This window comes from Capricornis sumatraensis, chromosome X (assembly GCF_032405125.1).
Source record: "Capricornis sumatraensis isolate serow.1 chromosome X, serow.2, whole genome shotgun sequence".
NCBI classification, from domain to species: domain Eukaryota; kingdom Metazoa; phylum Chordata; class Mammalia; order Artiodactyla; family Bovidae; genus Capricornis; species Capricornis sumatraensis.
In genome coordinates, this window is record NC_091092.1 from 91249977 (window position 1) to 91277145 (window position 27169).

The 27169-nt window shown below is 42.4% G+C and overlaps 1 protein-coding gene across 1 annotated transcript in view; it reads right to left on the bottom strand.

Annotated features, from left to right (window-relative positions):
* Positions 1-11067: 11067 nt before the first annotated feature.
* SMC1A (structural maintenance of chromosomes 1A) overlaps positions 11068-27169 on the bottom strand; it is a 37290-nt gene continuing 21188 nt past the window's right edge. The window contains exons 18-25 of the mRNA XM_068962966.1: positions 26992-27145; positions 25508-25618; positions 19814-19970; positions 19264-19418; positions 19001-19152; positions 17811-17880; positions 17411-17521; positions 11068-16987 (exon numbers count right to left, since the gene is read on the bottom strand). Coding sequence (XP_068819067.1) covers positions 16904-16987; positions 17411-17521; positions 17811-17880; positions 19001-19152; positions 19264-19418; positions 19814-19970; positions 25508-25618; positions 26992-27145 — 994 coding nt within the window. The 3' untranslated portion in view covers positions 11068-16903. The remainder of the gene's footprint in view (positions 16988-17410; positions 17522-17810; positions 17881-19000; positions 19153-19263; positions 19419-19813; positions 19971-25507; positions 25619-26991; positions 27146-27169) is intronic.

The following is a 27169-nucleotide window of genomic DNA, read 5'->3' on the forward strand; positions in this document are numbered from 1 at the left end:
TCCAGTTGGTGGATAATCTTTCCCACATGTGGTATCAGGTAGGGACATCCAATAAGTGGCTCCCTCCTGAGGGGCGTAGGTGACATTCTTTTGGAGAGGTAATATCTGGTACCCATTTAGTTTTCCTTTCTGGCCTGGTAATTATCATCTGTTATTCCCAAGATTCCGATAAAGTTCTATTAAGCACACATACAGAGAAGATATTGCATCCATTAAAAAAAAAAGATACTATGAAAAAAGCATCTTTGGAGACTAAGAAAGAGTACTTAGAAATTTTAAATGACTGCCTAAAATGAAAAAGTTCAATAGAAGATAAAGTCAGGAAAATGTCCCAGCATGCAGAACAAAAAAGGAAAGACATGGAAAATATGAGAAAAAATTTAAAAAAAGAAAAAGAAAAGAAAATGACCCAGGAGGTCTTAAATCCAACTAACAGGACATATAGGAAGGGAACAGGGAAAATAGATGAGAGAAAATTTGCAAAGAAATAAAACTGGTTTCTTCGAGGAGAGGGCATATGAGTCTTCAGGTTGAAAAGGCCCAACCACCAGGTGCCCAGTAAAACAGGTGGGGGAAAATACACACTTTGGGGGTCAACATTGTAATATTTCAAAACACTAACGATGACCCTATACGTGAGACAGCAAAAGAGACACAGATGTAAAGAATTTTGGAATCTGTGGGAGAAGGTGAGGGTGGGATGATTTGAGAGATAGCATTGAAACATGTATATTATCATATGTGAAACAGATCGCCAGTCCAGGTTTGATGCATGAGACAGGGTGCTCAGGGACGGTGCACTAGGATGACCCTGAGGGATGGGATGGGGAGGGAGCTGGGAGGGGGGTTCAGGATGGGGGACACATGTACACCCATGGCTGATTCATGTCAATGTATGGCAAAAACCACTACAGTATTGTAAAGTAATTAGCCTCCAATTAAAATAAATAAATTTACAAAAAAAGATCAAAAGACAATTATAAGCAATTATATGCCCAAAAATAGCTTAATGTAGAAGAAATGAATAAATTCCCAGAAACATATAACCTACCAAGATTAGATCTTGAAGAAATAGAAATTCTGAACAGATCTGTAACTACTGAGAAGACTGAATCAGTAATCAAAAGCTTCCCACCAAAGAAAACATAGAACATGGCTCCAATGATGATTTCTACCAATATTTAAAAAACAAGTCAATATATCTCAAACAGTTCCAAAAACCAGAAGAAGAAGCACATCCAAATTATCAAAAACAAAACAAAATCAAAGGGAACAAATGTTGGAGAAATTGGAACTCATGCACACTGCTGATGGGAATGCAAAATGGTATAGCTGCTATGGGAAACAGTAAGGACAGTCCTCAAAATTTTCAAAATAGAATTATTATATGATCCGTCAATCTCATTACTGGATATTTATCCAAAGAATTTCAGTCAACATCTTGAATAAATATTGGCACTCCAGCGTTCACTGTAGCACTATTCACAATAGCCAAGATATGGAAACAACCTAAATGTCCATTGACAGATAAGCCAATAAAGAAAATGTTGCATATACATACAGTGAATACTATTCAACCTTAAAAAAGTAAATCTGAAATATGTGACAGCATGGATGAACCTTGAGAACATTATTCTAAGTGAAATAAGCTATCACAGAAAAACAAATATTGCACAATTCTACTTATTTGAGTATCAGAAATACTCGAATGCATAAAAACAAAGAGTGGAATGATAGTTTTCAGGGACTGGTGGGATGGGGGTAAACAGAATTATTAATCAATGGGCATAAAAGTTTCAGTCAAGTAAGAGAAATAAGCTCTAGAGATGTGGTTATACAACACTGTACTTACAGTGTATAATACAATAATATATACTTCAAAATTTATCAAGAGCGTTAATCTCATGTTGTGTTGTTACCACATACATACACACACAAAGTAAAACAGAGGCTATGCATACTCTGCAGCCCAGAAATCCCACTTCTAAGTATGTTTCCTAGTGAATTTTCCATGTATATGAAGAGTCATATACAAGAACGCTTACTGCAACATTATTTATAGTAGTAAAAACCTATAAACAACCTAAATGTCTGTGGAATGCTGTGTGGCAATTCGTATGAATAAACTAGAGCATTTGTATTAGTATGTATAGATTCTAAAATTAATGTTAAAGAATATTTTTGTAATGTTTTGTATAAAAGTGTTTTCAAAAAAAAAAAGTATGAAGGGAAAAAACATAAGCTTCCAGAGTTAGGGAAAACAAGTCGTCAACAAAAATTGAGAACCCGACTTCCAATTAGAAACACTACATGCTAAAAGCAGTACTTAAAAAATTCAGAGGCAAACTGTTTTTTAATATAGAATTCTAAAGACAAACTATCATTCAAATATAAAGGTAAAATAACGCTACATTTTAAGATATGCCAAGACCACAAAATTTACCTTCTTAGGAAGTTACTTGAGAATGTCTTCCAAGAAAATATGTGATGTATCAGTCAGGATTGTTGAGTGCAAGTGACAGAAGCTGCCTCTAGTTAACTTAAGCAGAAGAGGGACTTATTGCCAGGTCATTTTGTAGCTCACAGAAGTCTGGAGAATCGGGCAGAAGCCATAGCTAAGGCCACACTGTGGGGACAACTGGATCCAAATGCTATGGGCACTGCAAGCCCCGCTGCTCTGACCCCTGGACATCATCCTATCATCACATGCCACTGAAGACAAACTCTAATCATCTGTCTGTTCTCATTTATTTGTGGTCAACTTTAGGATTGTGTTAATCATGTTCTTCAGTCCATGGCATATTATTTTCATCAGTCCATTCAAGGCCCCACTTTTGCTTGATCTCATTATAGCATTATTTTTCCCTGTCAGTTTCCACCCCTTCCCCCACTCTCCTGCCCAGCTCAGTGACTCTAATGTATGTCATGCATACACACTTCCAATTCATCTTCCATAGATCTACTTACATATGTGCACATCCATGATATTATTGTTTTATACAAATGGTAAATTTGTGCGATAAACCTCATTCTCTTTTTTATCTTTACCACTCAACACTAAGTTTTAGAGACTTATGTGGCTACATGTAAATTCAACTATTTTCTTTTTATTGTTTATTCCATCCTATGAATATATCACAGTTTGCTTATCCAGTCCCATGGTGATGGTCACCTGGATTGCTTTCAATTCTTCACTATCATAAACAATGCTGGTTTCCTCAATGGCTTGGTGGTAAAGAGTCCTCCTGCAATGCAGGAGACACAAGAGATGTAGTTCGATCCCTGGATCAGGAAGATCCCCTGGAGAAGGAAATGGCAACCCACTCCAGTATTTTTGCCTGGGAAATCCCATGGACAGAGAAGCCTGGCAAACTACAGTCCATGGGTTGCAAGGAATTGGACATGACTGAGTGACTAAGCAAGCAAGTGAGCATAAACAATGCTGCAATAAACCACCTTAACTATATTTTCCTAATGACCTGTGTTAAGTATTCTCTGGAATATATACCCAGGAGTGCAACTGCTTGGTTGTAGGGTATACATATACTCTACAGGAGATACTGCCAAACTATTCTCTGGAACACCTGTACCATTTTACACTCCACCCACAGTTTCCTTTTCCTCTTATCATCAGTGCTTTGATGATATCTGACTTTCTCCATGTTGCCATTCTTGTAGTGATTTCTCAATGTTATTTTAATTTTCATTTCTCTATTTGCAGAGTTGAAAATCTCTTAATGTATTCAAGTTTCCCCTTGTGTTAATTCAAGTTTTTCCTTCTGTTAATTACTCATTTCCTTTTCCCATTTTCCTCTTGGATTTACTATCTTCTTTTTCTAGCTATTAATCTTTTGTCAGTTTTACATATTGCAAGCATATTCTCCTAATATGTCATCCACTTGTTAATATTATATATTCCTGTCTCCTTTGTGTTGTTCACACTGGATTCAAAGCTATGAATAGAATATTCGGTCCTTGCCGCCTGGTGGGCAGGGAAAGGAAGTATAACTACCTTTGGTTTCCACAGAGGAAGTGGAGGTCTGTCTCTCATTGAGACTCACACGAAGAGGAATCCCTCCAAACAGGATGAAGATTTAAATACTAGGCAGCCAATAGAGTTCACTCCTTTGGTTATCCAGCATATATCTTTCATCTCAGATTTACTCTAAAAATATGCTTTCACAATATAGTGCCTCATATAAGCAAAAAATGCACATTCCTTCTCTAAAGGGAGACAGCAACAACATAAGTTATAATGGTTTCATGTGCAAGCAATATAAAACCCAACTCAAACTGGCTTAAATAATAAATGCAATTTATTGGCTCACTTAACTGACAAGTCCATAGGCAGGGAAGACTTCAGGCCCGGTATGATCAGGAATATGAATCCATTTCTCTGTAATTCTCTTGGCACTGCCTTCTCCATTTGTCAGCTCCATTCTCAGGTAAGCCTTCCACATGCTCAAAAGGTGGCTAACAGCAATCAGACTACATACTTCTTCGCTCATGTCCAAGGGAAGACAGCTATGTCTTCCCTCAAAATCTGAACAAAAAGCTTCAGTGATTGGATCATCTCTGAACCAATCATCACTGTGATAACGTGGGAGATTACTCAGATTTGTTTATATCATAAAGCTCTATACCTAGAGCTGGCAATGGGGTCAATTCCACTCAAATTGCACAGCTGTTAATACAATGGGGGAGGAGAGGAATGGATGGTGGAGAACAACTACAAAGGCCACTACAAAGGAGTAAACTAACAAAGAGGAAGATATAAGGTCCAGGAAAGATTGGGTCCAACCCAGAAGAGTAATGAAGGGACGTCCCAGGATGACAGTTGTGCTGCAGGCCTACAGAGCAACCAGTCCAAATTGGAGCAGGAAGACGGAGGGCTCCAGGAGGAAGGTATCTGGGGAAAAAGGGGATTCAAATGATTTTACACTTTCCTTAAGAATTTGGAACAACTTAAGAAGGAGATAAAGTCAGACAACGCAAGGAAAAAAGAAAGGCAATTAGAAACTCCAGGAAAAAACAAAAACTGTATAAGAAAAGAAATGTAATCCTAGGACACTGGAGCATTAGGAACAACATTTATATAATCATAACAACATAAACACTTTATTGACTTTAAACCTTTTAGAATGACCTGTTAGCAAAGTATGGATGATTTAATTTTGGTTATCAAACAGAATATAAATATTATTAATCTTGTTAATATAAAAATATAAATGAGAGAAGTTGAGAGATTGAAAGAGGGAATATAAATCTATTATTTAAAGGTACAAAGGTAAGAAATAGAGGACATATAATTAATGACATGTCTTATATTAGGGGCATGGGAGGAGAGCAGTAGGTGGTATTAATAGCAGGAAGTAACAGATAATGTCTAAAAGTGGTAAGTTGATAAACAGAAAAAAATTGTATATTATTCAAAGATATGAAGATTATTATCAGAAAAGTAAAAAATAAACAGTTATAAGTAGACTAGTAGATTTCTAGGACAAGATGGCAGACTTACCACATGTTTATCTCCATTCCCACCTGAAACCTTGCTAAAATAATAGTAAAGGAATAAAAAAAGAAGTATAAAAACACAGTGATGAAGAGAATGTCCGTCAGGAGCAGGTCCATCAGCAAAAGAGATTCCAAATGTCTGGGAGATAGGAAGAAAATGGAGGATTGATGATTGATGAAGCATGGTAGAGGAAGCCACAGCCTGGAGTATGCATGGAGCTGATGCCACTGAGGAGGAGTTGATCTTTCTGTGTAGTAGCCTGGAGTGTCTTGGGCCTAAACAACGCCAGGTATGATATAGAGTACGAGTGAGATGTTGGTCTGAAAACAGGGTGATAAATTGGGAAGCTGTATACTGAACTGTTAACCCAACCCTCTGTGTACAATTCACAGTAGCCAGGCATCTACCCATTAGGCAAAAACAGACATTTCTTCTCTAAGGCAATTGAACAAGCTCAGAGAAAGATCTTTATGTTTTGGTGCAGCATAGTAGTCAGCTATTTTCCAATCATTCTAAAGGTAAGCCACCAGTCACCTAGCCCTGTACCCCATACATAGAGCTTTGAATCCAATTTTATTGCTGTGTTCTTAAATATGAGCAAACCACTATACATTACCAGGGATCTGAGAAAAGATTACAAATTGAAAGAGACCACAATAAGCAAATGGGGGAAAAACAAATCCCAAAGGAAATAAATATTTCAAAGAACACAATGATATATAAAAATACCTCTATTACTCCAAGAGAGATTCAAGATAATAGTAGATCCATTAAACAAGTACAGGATGATATAAGGAAAGATAACATGAATGGATATTTGGAAATTGTAAAATGTGATTGGTAAAATGAAGAGAAATGCAGGGCTTTCCTGGTGGTCCAGTGGTTAAGAATCTGCCTGCCAATGCAGGGGTCACAGATTCCATCCCTAGTCCGGGAAGATTCCACATGCTGCGTGGCAACCAAGCCTGGGCGCCAAAATCGCCAAGCCTGTGCTCTAGACCCGGTGAACCACAACTACTGAACCCATGTGCCTAGAGAAGCCTGTGCATCACAACTAGAGAGCAGCCCCGACCTACAACAACTAGAGGAAGCCCACGTGGGACAACAAAGACCCAATGCAAGAAGGAAGAAAGAGAGAAAGAAAAGAAGGAAGTAAGAAGAAGGGAAGAAAAGAAATGCAAGAGAAGAGTTGGAAAATAAAGTTAAATCTTCTTCCAGAAAGTAAACAAAAACAAAGGGAGAGAGAAAACTAGGAAGGGGAGAGGGAAGGAGGTAGGAGGTGTGGCAGCAGTAGACGGAACAGATAAAAATACAAAAGATCAATTCAGAAAGTCTAACATTCCACTTTAATGAGTTCCAGGAGAGAACAACAACAAAAACAGAAAAGAGAAACGTTATCAAAGAATTTTATCAAAGAATATGAGAATTTTCCAGAATTGAAGAATTTCAAAATGAAGAGGTCTATCCAATGACCAATGCAATGAATGACAAATCCCAAAACTTAAAACACATAATTAGGAAATTTTAAAACACCACAAACACAGTTGTCAAAAACTTACTATTTAAAGAGGGGAGTGAATGGAGTAGAAGTACTTTTCCCTATTCCTCTCCCCAAGTACAGCTAAAATCCTGGGACATTATATATAAACATAAGACTGAGAAGTGGAGAGAAGGCAAACCTGCTGAGGGCCTCAGTACCTCACATATCCTAGACTTGGTGCTGGATAAGATGGTAATTAGATAATAACCATTCTACTCCAGCCAAACACCACAGGAAAAAACTGTAGTCCCACCAGCAAAGGCCAAGTGGGGAGCTTAGACTTCTACCTTTGCTGGCTATAAAGAGTAACTCTTCCCCTCCTCACTGGGGTAGTGTTTGGGAAGGCTGAGTGGGGAGCCAGAACTTCCACCCTCATCTAAGAGTAATGAGGAAACCCTCTCTCTGGGGTATGAACAGACACTGAGTGGGGATACTGGACTTCCATGTCCAACTGATAGTAACAAGTCAGTGTCTCCTCTTTCACTGCTGGAACAGTGTCTGAGGAGGCAAGGTAAAACAAGATATTTAAGTAATCCTCATATTTAACCCAATACCCCAAATCCCCAGGTTTCAACTGAAAATCACTCATCATACCAAGAACCAAGAAAACCTCAATTTGAATGAGAAGACACTCAACAGACTCAACACCATGATGACAGAGATGTTAAAAATCATCTGACAAGGGTTTTTACGGAGCCCCATCATAAAAATGCTTTAATGGACAATAAGGAATATGCTTAAAACAAGTGAAAAAATACAAATTGTCAGTAAAGAAATAGAAGATATAAAGAAGAATCAGATGGAAATTGTAGAACTGAAAAATACAATAACCCAAACAAAATGGATGGATGGCAAAAAAGGAGGGGACAGAGGAGAGAATCAGTTAACTGGAAATATAGAACAACAGAAATTACCCAGTCTAGAAAAAGAGAGAAAATAGACTAGGAAAAAAGTGAACAGAGCTCAGGGACCTGTGACACTATAAGAAAAAAATCTAACATTCATGTCTTTGAGGTCCCAGAAAGACAGAACAAATAAATGAGTTAATATTTACATAAGAGCAATGAAACTTCAAAGTTCTGTGGGAAAATGGTTTTGAATCTCAAACTTTAGGGGACATCCCTGGCGATCCAGTGGTTAAGACTCTGTGCTTTCACTGCAGGGAGCATGAGTTCAATCCCTGGTCAGGGAACTAATATCCTAATATCCTACAAATGCCTCAAGGTACAGCCACAAAACCACAATCAATCAATCAAACAAAAAAAGCCCACAAGAAATGAAACTTTGTATCCAAGCATAGGAATGGAATACAGTATCCAGGAAGTCTATCTCCTATACAACCTTTCTGAGAAGTTACTTGAGGATGTATACTATCAAAACAACGGGAACCACCAGGAAATAGTCATATAACCAAGGAAAGCTGCGAAGGAAAGTTCCAAAATGACAGTCATGCATCAGGCCTGGAGAACAACTAGTCCAGATTTGAGAAAGGGATGGAGGGTTCCAAGAAGAGGGTCTTTTTTGTTTGGGGGGCAGTAGACTTGATGTACCTAATGCAATAGAGATTTTTGAAAAGAAAAAATGGAATATATGAAAAAGTAAAATAGTAAAAGAGAAACAGAATTAGAAAATTCCAAAAAAATGAAAAATTGCTACAAGTAAAAAATTATAAAAGTACACCAATTGGCTCTGCAATGAACAATGTTTACAGTCATGTTAATAATAACTGTTTATTGCTTTTAAACTTCTAGGATCAAACTAAAGACAACACACACAGAAAAAGCCTTAATCTGATTACAGAACAGAATTCAATGTTACCAACTTTGATATATAAAAGACCAGATGATAGAAGTTGAGAGGTTGAACAGTGGGGAAGGCGGCAAATAGGAAAGGTATTCTCATCTAACAAAGTTCTGGTTCAGAAAAATGGTCTCTCACTCATGGAACAAGGAATCACAGTGTTGCTTAAATTCAGAAAAGTTATCTAATAGAGAAACTAAATCATATTAAAAACAGGAAGGACAAAAACCGAACTTGGTGTAAATTATCTAAATCCTCATCTGTCATAGCAGGACGTAAAAGACACATCATATGGCATATTATTTAGAAGTGGGGATAACAATCAGAAGAAATAATGAAAAGTGGATGCTAATAACAAGATGGTAGATGTCCAACTCTTTGTAACCCCATGGACTATACAGCCCATGGAATTCTCCAAGCCAGAATACTGGAGTGGGTAGCCATTCCCTTCTCCAGAAGATCTTCCCAACCCAGGGCTCCCACATTGCAGGTGGATTCTTTATCAGCTGAGCCACAAGAAAAGATCAAGAATACTGGAGTGGGTAGCCTATCCCTTCTCCAGGGTATCTTCCTGACCCAGGAATTGAACCGAGGTCTCCTGCATTGCAGGCAGATTCTTTACCAACTGTGCTATCATGCAGGGAAACCCCTCAGAAGTTATTTAACAGAGAAACTAAATCATATTAGAAGCAGGAAGGACAAGAGTTGAACTTGGTGTAAATTACCTAAATCCTTATCTGTCATAGCAGGACATGAAAGACACATCTCATGGAATATTATTTAGATATGGAAATAACAATCAGAAGAAATAACTAAAAGTGGATGCTAATAACAAGATGGTAGAGTAGGGATGGGGGCACACGTGTGTCAGTACTTTTTTGGTACTGATTATTGATTTGTTTTCTGAACATTGTGTATGCATTACTTCTATTTTAAAATGAACACATATTTAAAATTAATTTTTAAAAACAGAAAAAGGACATTCCTGTCCACCACTTACTCCCTCCCCCCAAATCCCCTTGTTCCTGGCAGACCTAATGGTATCAGAATATAAAAATCTTTGAGAAACCTTAGTCTCCTTTCCTACCTCTCCCCGTAAATGTAGCTTTACTGCAGTCAAACTGGAATATTCATTAACCCAGACTTGCCATATTTGCTTGGAAATATTACTCCTTATCTCCATTAGTTGGAATCTTCCCTATTGTTCAAGGCTTAGCTCAAATTCCACCTCCTCCAAAGTCTTCCTTAGTCCACTGGCAGAACTTTCTCCCTTCTCACTAACTCCTGAGTATTCATTCATGCCTCTATGACACATGCATGTTCTTTACTCATGTTATTTATGTCAATGTTTCATGCCCCCAACCATCCTTCATACCAGCTATTAGAGTCATCTTCCTAAAATACCGATCTGTCACTTCTCTGCTTCAAACCCTTCTTCGGTTTCCTATTGCCCATAGAATGAAAGCTAAGCGTGATTGCCTGGCTTCCACTTCTTCCACTGGTCCCCCCAAAACCCATGTGCTTTCACACTATGTTTCTTAAGCAATTCTTCCGTTGGCAATATTCTTTCCTTCTTTTCTACATGGTAAACAGAAATTCTTCCTTCAAGTGCCCCCTTCTCTATTAAGGCTCTCCTGAAAATACCCTCCATCCCACCCCACCCCGCCCCAGGAAGAACCACCTAATGGTCACGTTCTCTACTCTGCCTCATCTACACTTGTCAGTTCTTTTGTCACAGTTGATGCACATATCTGCTTAATTATCTGAGCCCTCAGGTAAACTGAATTCCTGGAGTATAGGGAATATATTTTATCTCCAGAACCAAGCACAGGGCTTGACATGCTGCAGGAGCTCAATATATGCTTGCTGAATGAATGGATGGCAAAGTGATGACTAAGTGAATACTGGAAAGAACTAATGAGCAAATGCTTATACTATTGCATGAATGATAAGTGAATGAATGAGTTATCCAGAAGTAATGAATAAATGACTGACTGGATAAGGAAAAGCAGCCAATGAGTAAGTGAATGAAAAGTTCCTGTGCCAGTGAGGGTGTGAGAGAAGAATGAATTTCCACCTGTGTCTTGGTTCAAACCTACCTGTAAGATCTTCTGCCCTATTCTCCACCCATCTAAAGTACACACCAGTGTTAACCTTTTTTAGATTATAAGGAACAGACACACTCAGCTTAGTGATGGAGATTTATTGAAGCATTCACAGGGAAATAAGGAAGACAAAAACAGCTACACAGGCAGCCTCACAGAACAGAAACTTGAAAATGGTTTATGATCCAAAGCAGCGCTAGAGCCTGGCTTATCTTGTCACCCCCTCAGCTGCAGGCATCTGTTGCTCCCTTCTCTAGTGCTTCTCAAAATGGTGACTCAACTTCTTTCTGGCAGTGTTTATACTCCTCCTACTGCTACTGACTACCTTCTCTCTGCTTCCCTCCACGCCAGCCAGTGGCCTTCAGGGCACAGCTTCTGGGCCTCCTGGCTCCTGCAGCTTCCTGGCTTCTGGGGCTTCAGCTCCAATTAATCGGGGGCTTCTCTGTGCTGTAATTTCTGCTTGCCTGGTCTATCCTGCCTCTTTGATTCTTGCTGCCTCACTGCCACAAGGTAGCAGCTACCTTGGGGCTCTTGCAGTCTCATTTCTTCTGCTGCCTCATGGATCTTGTCTGTTCAAGCCTTCTGCTGCTTCGTGGATCTCACAGATTCAGGGTTTTGTCTCATGGTTTCTGTTCCTCTAGGCTACTGCTACATCGTGGCTCCTATTGCTTCATGGCTTCTGTGTCCTTTTGGCCCATTGTCTTGCTGCTTCATGGCTTCTGCTACCTGTGGCCCCACATTCTCACATGCCTCATGGTTTTTGCAGCTTTCTCCTTGTTTTTGCTATTCAGTTTCTGACATTCTTCATCCAACACCATGTCTGCCTTGCTAAATTCTAATTGTTCATTTCTTCTGAATGCCTCACTTTCAGCCTCCCTGAAAAAGGATCTGATTGTTTCATACATTTGCCATCTCATACAGGCCATGGCTAGGAGGTAGAGTTCTTACATCAGTCTACCTAATAGGCCATCATCCAGCTTAGAGACTGGCTGTCCATGAGTAAGATACTATCCCAACTTTGTCATCTGTGGCCAGGATTGTGAGGTCACATGGTACAGAGCATGGCAACTCATGCTTAAGAAACCCCTTAAAAGGGACTGTGGGCATGGCAGGTCTGGTGAGGGCTTCCAAAAGGGAGCAGTGTAACTGGCAAGCTTCTTGTTCGCCTGTCCAGTACCAGTGACTTTCAAAGGCCAACCTTCTCCTTGGCCTTTTCTGCCTGTTCTGATCTGCAATGGGAGAAATCAAGGCTCTAGGGGCAATGTGGAAAGGGAACTTAGATTCCAGTTCTGGCTCCTACATTTCCCAGTAGTGGGGCCTTAGGCAAGTTTCTTCCCCCTGAGAGCCTCAGGAGGGGACTGGACGAAGTCTGTAGGTTCCCTTACAGGTCTGGTGTTTGAGTATCTCCCTTTAGGTTACTGTATAAGGGACGTAAATCTTATCTGGGGAAGCCCTCAAAAACATCTGAGGTAGGAAAGAGGGAGTCAAGAGTCCCACCTTGGAAGGGCACAGGAGGTGCTTAGCCAAGATTTATTGAACTCAATGAATGAATCAATGGCTGGGGAGGAGGGGGAGACCACACAGCACACAGAGAATGTTTACTTAACTTGAGGAATTTCAATTGCTGAGGAGGCTGGAGGGAGATTCTGATTCAGATAGATGATGAAAGAGAATGATTGGGACAGAGTAGGAATCTTGGCTATTAACAAGCATCCATTCTATCCTCCCAGTCACACTTCACATCCAATAATCAGTCACCAAGTCTGCTTCACCTCTTCCTTTAACGGCTCACACCTTATCATCTCCAATCCAGTCCCACTGCCCTTGCCCTTCAGTAGACTAGTATTTTCAATAGTTCCCTAACTAATATGTCTCCACTTTCTCCTTCACACATGCATTCATTCATTCAAAAACTATTTTTTGGATGTCTATTTGGGGTCAGGCACTGTGCTTTTTGCTGGGTGTATACTAGTAGCAAGATAGCCCCACCCCCATGGGGCTTATAGCTTATTTGGAGAGATAAAACAGGCAAATATAAAAGTGTGAGAATTGAACTGGGAAACTAAGGAAGCATATAGTTTGAGCATCTAACCTAATCTGCTTTCACACTGGCTAGCCAGAAAGGGGCTTGTTTTTTATCTAGTCTCCTCTGCTGTCTCCAACCCACAGTTCCCAAACCTGGCTGCACCCTAGTTACATCCTCACATTTATAAGCTCTCCAGATCCTGAGGCCCCTACCCAGTTATGGAAACTGAATTTTTAGGTGGTGGTGGTGGTAGGGGGATGTCATCCAGGATGCACCATGTGTTTCTGGTATACAGCCAGTGAGGGAACCAAACTGTTCTATGAGGTAAGTCTGTTCTATAGCCAGGCTCTTACGACTCTCTTCAAATCCGGTTCCTGACTACCTCTCCAGCTTCACTTCTTGCTACTTTTCCCCAGCCCAGGAAACCTTATGGCTCAGTATTTCTGAACTGGTGAGCTGTTTCTTGACCACAGGTCTTGTACATACTGTTCCCACTACCTGGAAATCCCTTCCAACTCAACTGGCCAATTCCTACCAGTCCTTTGAGACTCAGCTCAGGTTTCACCCCTTAGACTAGAGGATGTCTCCCCTGAACCTCTACCTAAGCTAGATGCCCTTCCTATATCCATGCTCCTGTCACAGCGCTGATCACATTGGTTTATGAATTGCCTCCCCAACTAGACACTGAACTCCTCAAGGACAGGATAAAGATTTGGTTCATGTTTGTGTCCCCAGACTAAGGCTACTAGGTCCAGAACATAAGGGAGTCAACCTAGTGTCCCCCAACTAGGCCTAGGGATTTCACTCAGGTCCAGCTGGCTCTTGGAAACACACCAGTGTCTGCTCTCTTCTGGGCACAGCCTACACTGAGCATGTGTTGCCTTGTGATGATAGGAGGCACTGTGACACAAGAGAAAGCACTGGGCCAACAGAGGAGATCCTAGTTGAAGTTTAGACTCTGCAATGGAACCACTGGGATCTCAAGACAAGTCATCTCACCTCTCTGAGCCTCAGGATTTAAATCCTTTGTAGCACTTTTGTTCCAATGTACCACGGCCTTAGCCTGAGGCAATTACCCAGATTATCATCCACACCTACTGAATTAGATTTCCAGGCGTGGGACCAGAGCAAGGAGCTCCACATCCTTTGGACATGGGAGTGCAGCAAGGAACTGCTGCTTTTCATTATAAGCCCTTCTGTATTATTTTATTTTCTAACTGGTATATATATTGCTTTGATTCTTAAAAAGGAAAAAGAGGGAGTTCACTCGTGGCCTAGTGGTCAGGATTCTGGGCTTTCACTACCACGGCCCAGGTTCAATCCCTGGTTGGGGAACTGAGATCCTGCAAGCCACACAGTGCAGACAGAAAAAAAGAAAAAGAAAAAGCTTCACAGGTGATTCCAGTGAACAGCCAAGGTTGATAACCACCCTCACAATGAGAAAACACAAGACTGAATTGGAGGGCCTGGGTTCAAACCTTCACTGCTACCTGGTAGCTGGGTTACTTCACCTTCCTGGGCCTCAGTCTCCTCATCTGTAAAGTGGGAAGAATAGCAATTACTACCTTTAAAAGCCTGTGATGACCTAGATGTCAGCCAAATTGCTTCAGATATATTTCATCTTCCTTACATGGCTGCAAGGTAGGTGTATATTACCTCCTTTCCTTTGTGAGGAAACCGAGGCTCAGGGAGGTGAACTAACGGGCTCAAGTTTCTGCAGCTAGGATTTGAATCAGGGTGACTCCCAAATTGTGCTTTTCCACATATGCCAGCATTTCCCAAATTATGGCACACACACCACAAGTGGTATGTGATTTCTTTGGTTGAACACAGATAAATTTATTTTGTCTTGATAGTTGTCCCTTTTCATATGTATTAGGAAATACATACTTAGCACATCAAACCCATTGTTTCACGGTTATCGCTACTTAGGATGAAACTAAAGTAGACAACAATATTAGACCTAAGACAACCTCAAGAAAAATACTGGGTAAATAGTACAGGAGGGCAATTTGGCAGTATCTATTAAAAACAAAAGTATAAATAGCCTATGACTCTGCAATTCAATTTCTAGGAATCTACCCTAGGTAAGTTTTCACACACACACAAATGCTCCTGCTTAGCATCCTATAAAAGCAAAAACAGAAAACAGTCTATCACATGAGAAATGGGTAAATAAAATGTGGTAGAGTCACATAATGGCAATCTACCTAACAATTACAAAGGATGAACTGCTTCTACATTTAGCAACATGCATAAACCTCAAAAATATAGCTAAGCAAAGAAAGAAAACTGCAGAATGAGTCAATACATCATCTGCATTAAACACAATATATTCAATGAATTCACATGTAAAAGTCTTAAAGTTAAGATGGATGTACAACAGACATTACAGCAATTTAGATGGGACGGGAGAATGGTAGTTGAATGACTACTATTATTTGCAACAATCTAATTTCTTAAAAAGAAAATTCACTCATTACTTGGGTAATTATAATTGACTAAACTTTTAAAAAACAAAAATGTAGTATACAGATCAGGACAAGGTGATGGTCTGATGGTATATGTGAAGTAGCAAAGACTGATCTCATGGCAGCACACTGAGCTGCCTCTGCAACTAACAATTATTTCCCAAAAGGAACATCACACACATTTAGCCAGGATGTGGCCCAGGCTACCTCTCCCCTACCTCCTCACAACCCAGGTTGAGATCTAGGCACTCAGTTATATGTGATTTAAGCTACAGGGTTCCTTAGGCCCTCCACTTACCAGGTAAACCCCATCAATGCCCTGGAACTTCTCCAATAACCAGAGCATTCACCATCTCCCAAATCTGGAGGCTCCTTCTGTCCTTAACAATTGGGATCAGAAGCCCTCAGGCATTAGGCATGTGAAGACTTGTATTCTGAGGTGTTGGCACCTACTGGGCTCTAAGCAAGGATAAGGCCTCCAGTGAGGAGTTTGACATCACTAAATCCTATGAGGTAGGTAAATACTGTTAGCCCCATTTTATAAATGAGGAAACTGAGGCACAGAAAGGTCAAATGACTTGCCCAGCATCAAACTAGAAAGTAATAAAAAATGGGACTAGAATTGTCCCCAGAGCCCAGGCTCTGCTCTTAGTACCCAACCAAATCCTACCAACTTAAGGTCCAGTTCAAAAGTGACCTCCGGAAAGCCTGGAGGTGATCGTCCTCTTTTCAAATTCAAAGCACCTATACCTGATTCACCTAACCATGGGAACTCATGAACTAGCATCTTCCTAGTAGGAGGGTAGAGATCATGTCTGACTCAGTTCTGTATTCCTAGCATAGAGTCTGACAAACAGGTGTTCAGTATGTGTCTGATTAACACACAAAATGAATGAAAACATGAATGAGGGCAGTTTCACGTAACTGCCTGAATCCTATGAGGTCCGGAATACTTCTGCCCAGCTCCAGGGTGCTGTCATACTAAGCTCTCTTGGAATCAAATTCAGCCTAGGCTCCTTCTAAAATGGGTCTCTATTATCTTTATTATTTTGCAAGCACACCCACATGCGCACATGCAGACATATATACACACACATACATACTCACACATAAGCAAAATGCAAGGGGGCCCAGAGGACCCATGATTATGGATGATGGGAGAAGGTCTGGAAGGGAGGGAAGGGGGATGGACAGATGGCCCTGTTCAGCTCAGTTCAGCTCAGCTCACCACCTCCTTCCAGAGGCCAGGATGCTCCCTGAAACTCAGGAATTTTTGCTCCAGAACTAATATCACCTCTGTTCCTCTTCGTGCTTGATAGCAGTGCCTAAATCCCATGATTATACCAAACAGGGACAGGAAGTAGGGGAAGGTTGGGAACCAAATATCCAGAGATTGGGAGAGGGGCAGCTTAAGGATCCAGACTGGGTAGGAGGGCAGAACTACTGCTACTGCTCATTGGGGTTGGGGTTGGCATCTGGGTACTTGGTGAGGTCGAAGGTCAGGACTTTGCTGATCACACAGTCCCCTTGCTGAAGGAGGAGGGAGAAAAAGAAAAATAAAATTGTAAGGAGAGAATTAAGAGGGGTCTAGTGCCCTAGGACTGGGGAGCTTCAAACCCTCCTCCCTACATACCTGCCCAAAGCCCAGGCTCTGGTTCTCTGGGTGTGAGAAGATTTGCTCAGTCCCTTGTGCCTTCTCTACCTACCTATTTCTGTACTTTTGTCCTTTTCTCTGTCTGGGTGCCTCTGCCCTGCCTTTCTACCTGTCACCAAATCCAATGGCCCTGCCCAGCTTGGCTGGTAAGCCTCCAGGACAGGGCTCCAACAAGGCTGTTCATGAACTAAGTCCCTATGCTCCCCCACCCCCCATGCCCCTCCACTGCAGCCTTCCCTTCCTGCCCTGGGGAGTCAGGTAGGGAGTGGGGGCTGGCTCCTGAGCCAGGCCCGCCCTACCTCAGGGTAGACTCCAATGAGGCTCTCAGCCTTGGTGTAGAACTCCTCCTTGAGAGAAATGACGATGGCCTGGAAGTTGCAAGTTGACTGCTCCTTGATGTAATTTGCCACCTGTGGGAGGGGCCACCAAGCATTTAGTAGGGCTGGCTGAAGCCCTAACACTCCCTGGCTTATACAGTCAGAACCAGAGGCGGGTGGGGTAGGGTAGGGGGTGGAGGGTTGGGGGAAGAGAGGCTGAGAGGAGGCTACTGACTAGTACAGTGTGGATGACCCTCGGCCCAGCCTCCCGGGCACAGAGAACAGGCGGCAGGAACGGCTAGGGCACACTCAGGAGTTGTTCCCTGAAACCCAGCCCCGACTTGGGGGCCTCTTTCCCGGGCCCCACTTTCCTTGCACCCACCTTGCCAATGTTGGTGTTATCCAGGGCAGCATCGATCTCATCCAGGACGAAGAAAGGGGCTGGCTTGTAGCTGGGAGGGAACCGGTAGGTAAGCTGATACTGATGGGAGCAGAGGTAGGGCATGACAGCCCTAGGGCCCATCACACAGGCTGGCACCCCCTTCCGTTTCTTCAGAGACTAAAAACCCCAGGTCTGAATGTTGCCTGAGTCCCTAAAGGCCAGTACACCAACCGAACTCTCCTTTGCATCCATCTCTGCGCTCCAGGATCCCGCAGAACCAAAAGACATGGTCCTCTCTGGAGTGTCCAGGTTGGTTGAGGAGATAAAGCTGTCCTAGGCTCTGGATACTGACCAAGCTACCTGGAGGTTGAACCCCACCTACCCACTCACACCATGTCTCCCTGTCTCTGTGCATGTTGTACCCTCTGCCTTGGAATGCCTACTGGTCTCCCTGGCTAACTTCTACTTATCCTTTGCATTTCCTACTCAAGTGTCACCAGCCCTTGAAAGCCCTTCTTGGCCACCCACACCCTCCCAGACTGGGTTGGTGGCTCTCCTCTGTGCGTCCAACAGCACACACACTCACCCAGTTATAACATTTAGCTCACTGTTTACACATCTGGCTTCCACTAGACCATGAGCTCCTCGAGGACAGAAACCATGTCTGACTCATCTGTGTCCCTAATCCCCCAACAGGATGGTAAAGACCAGCCATCAAGAAATGCTCACTGACTGACGCTGTACAATCAAGCACTAAGTTGTGGGGGGCAGTCAGATTCAAGGACTGTTGGCATTTAGGAAGGGGAGGTCAGGGTATGCCACAGTGGTTGAAGCAGGCTTCCTAGAGGAACAGGAGGAGGAGAATGCAATGTGAAGGGGTAGTAGGTGACGGCCAAGCTAGATTTGCATGAAAAGAAAGGGCTTATGAGCCAGCAACCATGTGAGCAAAAGCTTGGAGGTGGGACTGAATACATGCAGGGGAGGGCATGCAGAATGGATGAGGGTGGATTGGGAAGATAAGTCCAGGAAACCAAGGACAGATATGCTGCAGCAGGTAGGGAAACAGATGCAATCCAAAGTCCACCAGATCATCTTCACCTCTGCAGATCTATGCATATCCTTGGACCCCAGAGCCTCTGGTGGCCTCAGCACAGTCTCCACCAACTGCCCTGCAGGGGGCACAGCCTTACCTGTGGATGGCAAAGAGCAGGGCCAGAGCTGCAACTGTTTTCTCCCCCCCTGACAAGTTGTCCATGGGTCGGAAGCGTTTGCCAGGAGCCACACAGTTGTAGTTTATGCCATCCAAGTAGGGCTCCTCAGGGTTCTCAGGGCCCAGGAATGCCTAGGGGGAAAGGAGATGGGTCAGGTCTAGATGGGAATGAGGACAGGAAGCCTAGAGGGAAGGTCAAATGAGGATGGGTAAGGGTCATTTGGGCAAGGGGCTCCAGCCTACCTGAGCACTGCTGTTACGGGACAGGGCCTTGTAGATCTCATCGATGTTGGTGGCCACTGATTCAAAACAGGCATTGAAGCGGTCAAAGCGTTCCTTCTTGATCTGTTCAAATGCCTGCTTGGCCTTCTTGGCTCGCTTTCGGGCTGCCTCAAATTCTACCACAAGAGAAAGACAGGCGACCCCTCAGTACCCAGGCTCTGCCAAGGCTGAGATCCATGCTCTGGCAAAAACAAGTGACAATACACAGAACAGGGACATCCCACAGGGAGAGGAATGCCTGGGGAGGGGCCCAGGAAGACAATTCCACAATCACCTGTGTCCAGTGGGTTGGTCACATGCTGTGTGACCTTAGGCAGGTCATTCTTTCTCTAAACCTCAGCAGTTCTCTACTCTAAAGCAGATGTGATAATTCCCTACTACTTAGGGCTCTTGGGAGTTTTGAGTAAAAAAGCATGTAAGAACAGGAGCTGTTGGTATGTACAATAGGCCCCTGCCATACCTCCAGACTCCTGCCTTCATCTTAGGCCTGAGTAAAAGAAGAAACTCTTACCGTCTGAGGTCTCTTGGAACTTGTCTCGGACACTTTCCAGCTTTTCCATGGCCTTCATGTTGGGGGCAGCAATACGCTGGAGCACACTCTGCTGCTCATTCAGCTTCTGCTGCAGCGTGTTCATCTCCTGCTTGATCTCCTCCTCAGCCTGGGCATCCTGCAAAGCCCAGGCCCAGCAGCATTAAGAAGGGCCAGGCCCCTACAGAGATACCTGATCCAGTGGGGGCCTGCTCCCATGCAGAAGGCAGGTTCTTTTTCCCAACCCTGCTGCTCTCATCAGATCCTGACCAAAGTAACCATTTCCCACTGTCCCTAGAAATTACAGGCTCATGTCACTTTTCTCATCTGTAGCCCTTCCCCTTTGGACTGCAAGGAGACCAAACCAGTCAATGCTAAAGAAAATTAACTCTGAACATTCACTGGAAAGACTGATGCTGAAGCTGAGGCTCCCATACTTTGGCCACCTGATGCGAAGAGCTGACTTATTGGAAAAAATCCTGATGCTGGGAAAAATAGAAGGCAGGAGGAGAAGGGGATGACAGAGGACAAGATGGCATCACTGACTCACTGGGTGTGAGTTTGAGCAAGCTCCGGGAGATGGTGAAGGACAAGGAAGCCTGGTGTGCTGCAATCCGTGGGGACACAAAGGAGTCGGACACAACTGAGCATCTGAACAACAATAATAAAGCCCTTCCCCCAGGCCCTGTCAGCCTCTCCATCTCTCAGCTGATGGTGCCCCTCTCTGGCTCTCAGCCAAGGTCATGAGCGAGCACCATCTCAGGGTGACCTATAGGCTCCCACACAGGCTCGTCTGGACTCCATTTACAGCTGTACAATGAATAAGACAATGCATATTTTCTGCTCAGATCACTACACCTGAGCAAATTCCACTTGAACTTGGTTTTAAGTCTTATGGATACTGCAATGCATATCTGGGCTTGTGCCTTTCTGTCACTTTTAGTCAATAAATATTACTAAATGCCTTCCAACACCAGGCACTGGCCCCTCTTATCTCGTGAGCCCGGGCTCCTGTACTCATAGAGCTCATGGAGTAACAGAGGAATGTATATAAGTAAACAATCTCATATAGTGAATAACCAAACAATCATAAACAGATGGTGATGGGTCAGCACACAAGTGCACTTACTCAGATACGGGATAAGGAAGGCTTTCAGGAATATTTTTAAGCTCAGGCCTATAGGATGAATGGTGAGAATGGAGAGAAAGAATAGTCTTCTATGCACATATCACATGCAAAACCAGGGTTTATCCATGGTTTGTTCAAGGAAATCAAAGCAATTCAAAAGAGTAACCAACTTTAATGAACTTCAAAAACCAAACGGGAATTCCCTGGTGGTCCAGTGGTTAGGATTTGGTGTTTTCATTGCTGGAGCCTGGGTTCAATACCTGATCAGGGAATTAAGATTCTGCAAACCAAGCGGTGCAGGAAAAGAAAAAAAGTGCCAAATAAAGGGCAATTCAACATGGCAACAGTAGCAACTGTTTTGTGTGTGTGTGTGTGTGTGTGTGTGCGTGTGTGTGTGTGTGTGTGTGTGTGTGTGTGTGTGTGTGTGTGTGTGCGTGCGTGCATGTACACTAGATAGAGGCAAGGCTGGAGGCACATGAAGAAGCCCAATGATAAGTGTCTTTTATGCCTTGTAAGAAATTTGGGCTTTATCGTAGGTGAGGTGCCACCGAATGACTTCAAGCACAGGAAGGATGGATACACACACACACACACACACACATATATTTTTGAAGAAAAGCCTTTTTGAACATCCCTCTCTCTATATATTGCTATGGAGTGATTCATGGATTCAGTAGAAATAAAATATGAAAGGTACACAACAGAATGCTATCTTTTATCTAAGAGAGAGAATGTGAATATGTTTGCATATAAGTATGTTTGTATTTTAAACATACAACAACAAAATGATAATCCAAAAACTGAAATGGTCACACATAGAGGGAGGTGAAGTTAGACAAGAAAAGAAAACTAAACTTCTCTTCACATACTTTGTATTATACTTCTGGATTTAGAATCAAATGACGAATTTACATAATTATAAAACAAAATTAAGATGAATCAAAATATGAAAGCCACTGGGTTAAAAAAGAAATATTAGGGGAACAAGATATTCACAAGATGCCAAAAAGTCACCCTAAAGATTCCTTATTACTTACAATGGTAAAAGTGTATGCTTAGTATTGAGAAATCTGGCAATAGATACCTTAACTGAGGCTCAAACTTAGCATCATGCATAGTAGGACACTGACACGTGCCTCCAGCAATATAAAGTACACAGTAGGCAATTTCCTGGTGGTCTAGTGATTAGGACTCAGCACTTTCACTGGCGTGGCCCAGGTTCAATCCCTGGTCAGGGAACTAAGATTCTGCAAATCACTCAGCACAGCCGGAGGCAGGGATGGGGCTGGGGGATAGTATGCAGTGAAATGTTCTTGCAAAAAAATTACTTAACACAAACGTATCAAGCCTCTAAAACAGTTCAAACTTCCAATTTATAGGAAATACAAGGTTAGGAAGAACAGATCATAGCATCCAGTCCCATCACTTCATGGCAAACAGATGGAGAAACAGTGGAAACAGTGGCTGATTTTTATTTTTCTGGGCTCCAAAATCACTGCAGATGGTGACTGCAGCCATGAAATTAAAAGATGTTTGCTCCCTGGAAGGAAAGTTATGACTAACCTAGAAAGAAAGTGGAGTCGCTCAGTCGTGTCCAACTCTTTGTGACCCCATGGACTGCAGCCCACCAGGCTCCTCCATCCATGGGATTTTCCAGGCAAGAGTACTGGAGTGGGCTGCCATTTCCTTCTCTAGGGGATCTTCCCGATCCAGGGATCGAACCCGGGTCTCCCCGCATTGTAGACAGATGCTCTACCATCTGAGCCACCAGGGAAGTCCTAGATAGCATGTTAAAAAGCAGAGACATTACTTTGCCAACAAAGGTCCGTCTAGTCAAGGCTATGGTTTCTCCAGTAGTCATGTATGGATGTGAGAGTTGGACTACAAAGAAAGCTGAGTGCCAAAGAATTGATGCTTTTGAACTATGGTGTTGGAGAAGAAACTTGAGAGTCCCTTGGACTGCAAGGAGATCCAACCAGTCCATCCTAAAGGAAATCAGTCCTGAATATTCATTGGAAGGACTGATGTTGAATCTGAAACTCCAATACTTTGGCCACCTGATGGGAAGAACTGACTCACTGGCAAAGACCCTGATGCTGGGAAAGATTGAAGGCAGGAGGAGAAGGGGACGACAGAGGATGTGATGGTTGGATGGCATCACTGACTCAACGAACATGAGTTTGAGTAAACTCCAGGAGTTGGCCATGGACAGGGAGGCCTGGAGTGCTGCAGTCCATTGGGTCGCAAAGAGTTGGACATGACTGAGCGACTGAACTGAATTGAACTGAGAAAAAGAAGTCAGAGCTTTTCAGAGAAATGGCTAATTCCATATCTAGGGTGGAAAATATAAAGGATGTGTCAAAATTATTCAGAAGCCAATTTGAATGAGTCCCCATGGGCCAAAGATGCCAACGACTTCATACAATAAGGATAATAATCATAAGAGTGCAACACGTCAAATGTTTAAATCTAAAAGTTCATAACAACATGAAAACAACTCGGTGGCCATATCTTGAGAATGCCAAAGAACCAACTCATTATAAACTGATAAAGAGAAAGAATCCAGCACATATATCCTGCCTTTCCTATACAAAATACCCCAGGGTAACCAAATAATTGATGAGAGAAAATCTCTTTACAGTGTTCTAGCTAATAAAGAAATGATAAGACTAAGATGACCATTTTGCAACCCTTGACAAATTATATAATGGGTCTAGGCAATAATCATCATGGCTGCAAGCTACACAAGAAGAGCCACTGACCAGATGTTATAAACCTCTTGATGGAAGTAACAACCTCATTTGAAGCAGTCTTGACCAAATAAACCCCAAAACTTGAATCCAATCAAACCTTTAGATTTGAGCTGTCCAATATACCGGCCACAAGCCACACATCACTACTGAACATGAAAAATGCAGCTAGCATGACTGAGGAACTGAAGTTTTTATTTTACTGAATGTTAGATAATTTAAATTTAAAAACTGACAATTCAGTTACTACTAAACTAAGTATATTTGTAACAACTTGGGTATGTGGTTCTCTGTTTTCAATTGTAAACTTTAGGATATCTAAATACAGATCAAGTATTTTTGAAGAAAATTTAGAATCCAAATGGAGATATGCTAGAAGTGTAAAACAGATAATGAATTTTGAAAACTCAGTACAGAGCTGGTCAAATATCTCATCAATAAATTTTATAATGTTTACCATTGAAATGTTAATTCTTTTGGATATACTGGGTTAAACAAAATATAGTATTAAAATTAATTTCACTTTTTAAAAGTTACACGTGAGTCATACTATATCTGTATTTAACAGCACTGATCAACATTTAACTACCCACTTACAGGAACTACAGGGTCTAGCAGAACTCATTTTTTTGCTTTGTTCTGGGGCAATATTTTAAAAACCACAGGGCATAATCAACAGTATAGAATATAGAAAATCCTTCAGGAAAAATAAGCAAATTTCTTCAACAACAATAAATATTGTAGAGAAAAATAAAAATAGACAGGAGGAACTTTTGGATTAAATGAGACATCAACCAATCACTAAATCAATTATCTGTTTCTTTCATTTTATTTGACTCTCAATTCAAACAAGCAAAGAGTGTGTGTGTGTATAACAATCCGGGAAATGTGAATACTGATCATAATATTAATATTAAGTAATTATATAATAATATATAACAAGGTTAAGCTATTGGGTTTTTGGTATGATAATTCTTAATATTTTGAAGAATTTTCTCTTATAGAGATACATTATGAAATATTTACAATACAAATGAAATGACATGGTGTCCAGAATTTACTTTTAAATATCCTGGGGTGGGGAGGGCAGAGAGGATGGTGTGTGTCGGGGTGCACATGAAACAAGTTTGGCCATGAGTTGATAACTGCTGAAACCGGTGATGGCCATGAGGCAGCACGGTACTATTTTACTCATGCATATGAAGTTTTCTGTAATAAAAATCTAAAAATAAGATCAGCAAAAATCAATGTGAAGTGGCTCCCAATGGCCAAGAATGGGATAATATGAGTATCAGAAAGAAAAATGACTCCAAATAGACTGAAAAATACCAAAACACATTTAAGCACTTAAGTTCATAAAAAATATAAATTAGAAACCTTACTGGTCACCTTTAAAGGTTATAAGGGCAACCAACTCTAAAAGCTGAGAAATAAAGGCAAGGAATTAAGTATTTATTCTACCTTTTCTGTACTAACTGTATTTCAAAGGAACTAAACAGTTGATGTGAGAAAGTTCTTTTTAGAAATCCAATTAATAAACATAGGAGGAATGAAAAAAATCAGAAAATTACCATTTTGCAGCCCTTAATAGATACAGGCAATGATCATTTGTTAATGACTGCTGTATGTATGCCTGTGTCTGTGTGTACATGAGGGGAGAACCTAGATCACAACTTCACTCCCTTGCAGTTTGCCCCTCCTTCCAGACATGGTCTGTCTCCACAGGGGCCCCAGATGGGTTGATCCTCTCTCTGGACAGCTGGGAGGATGACCCCACCCCCCAAGACTGAACCTCACCTTCAGATCCTCACACAGGTCGCCGTAGTCAATCTCGATGAGAGCCTCTCGTGCATAGATATTGGAAGTCCGTTGGGAGCCACTCACTGAATCCTCCCCTTGGGAGCTACCCTGCAATAGTGAGAGGGAGAGTCAAACACAGCTGACTGGCCATAACAGTACACCTCTAGAGGGGGCTGGAGAGGGGGGCTTCTTGGCAGCCTTTGATGCCTTTGAGAAGCACCTCGATAGAAAGCACTTATGGTAGAAGGAAGAGCAGTTTTGATGGCAGAAAGACCTGAGTTCAAAATTGGGCTCTACCACTGACTAATGACTTCCCTGGTGACTCAGACGGTAAACCGTCTGCCTACAATGAGGGAGACCAGGGTTTGATCCCTGGGTGGGGAAGATCCTCTGGAGAAGGAAATGGCATCCCACTCCAGTATTCTTGCCTGGAAAATGCCATGGACAGAGGAGCCTGGTAGGCTACAGTCCATGGGGTCGCAAAGAGTCAGACACGACTGAGCGACTTCACACACACTGACTAATGGTGTGACCCTGGGCAAGACATGCTGTTGCTCAAATCCTCATTTAAACACACAAACCCTCATCTGTAACATGGGACCATGCCTGCCTGGCAAGGCTGTGCTTAGGATTAGGAGTAGTTATATCATGTGCTACCATGATGCCCGGCACACTGCCAGCGTTCAGAAGATTTTGCTGAATCAAATGGAAATGCTATTTGGGAAGAAAGGAGGGAGAAACACATGTAGGACTGAGATACATGTTTAGGTCAAAGACAAGTGCAGACCTCCTCTCAGTTAACAGTCCCACTCCCTTGCTATCAAGCCTCACTTCTGGGGGATAAAATGCCTTGGCTCTTCTATTGGCTTGTGTCTTTCCCTTCCCCATAACTATGCTTCATCACCTTTGGGTTGCTGCTGTCCCTTACCCAACCCTCTCCTGACCGGCCTCTCTCACTGGAGCTAAGTTACCATCCCTCAGGACCCTCAGCTTCCATCTTCCTTTGCTCTTGGGATGAGATGGTTAGATAGCATCACCAACTCCACAGACATGAATTTGAGCAAACTCTGGGAGATAGTAAAGGACAGTGAAGCCTGGCATGCTGCAGTCCATAGGGTCACAAAGAGTTGGACATGACTGAGTGACTGAACAACAACCAATATCCATAATCTGCTGGAACTATCTTAGCTCAGGTCCCTGAGGTTAATGAATGATTTCCTCTTCTACTGGCTTACCTCCTTCTCCACCTACTAACAAACACCCTACCCCAAAACTGCCCTCTCACATCAAGGCTATTACCTTTCACCTCACCTGTCTTCACAGCCTCACCCTGCCTCATCTCCTCTGCATCCCTCCTTTTGTCACTCACCACCCTCACCCACCATCCTTCTCTCTCTCACCTGCCCTCCCTGGCCACCTTCATCCTCCATCCCTGGTTATGTTGTTCACAGCCCACACCCACCACCAGCCATGATACTCACCTCTTCCTGACTGATATCATCCATGGTGCCCTTAGACAGTGGCAACTTGATGTCCTGCATCTTGCAGGCCTGTAGCAGGTTGTGGCGGTCACTGCGCTTCTGTTCAAGCTTGGTCTCAATGGCTGTCACTTCCTTCTGTAAATGGGTCATTTCCCTAAGAAGATCCAGGGAGATAGGT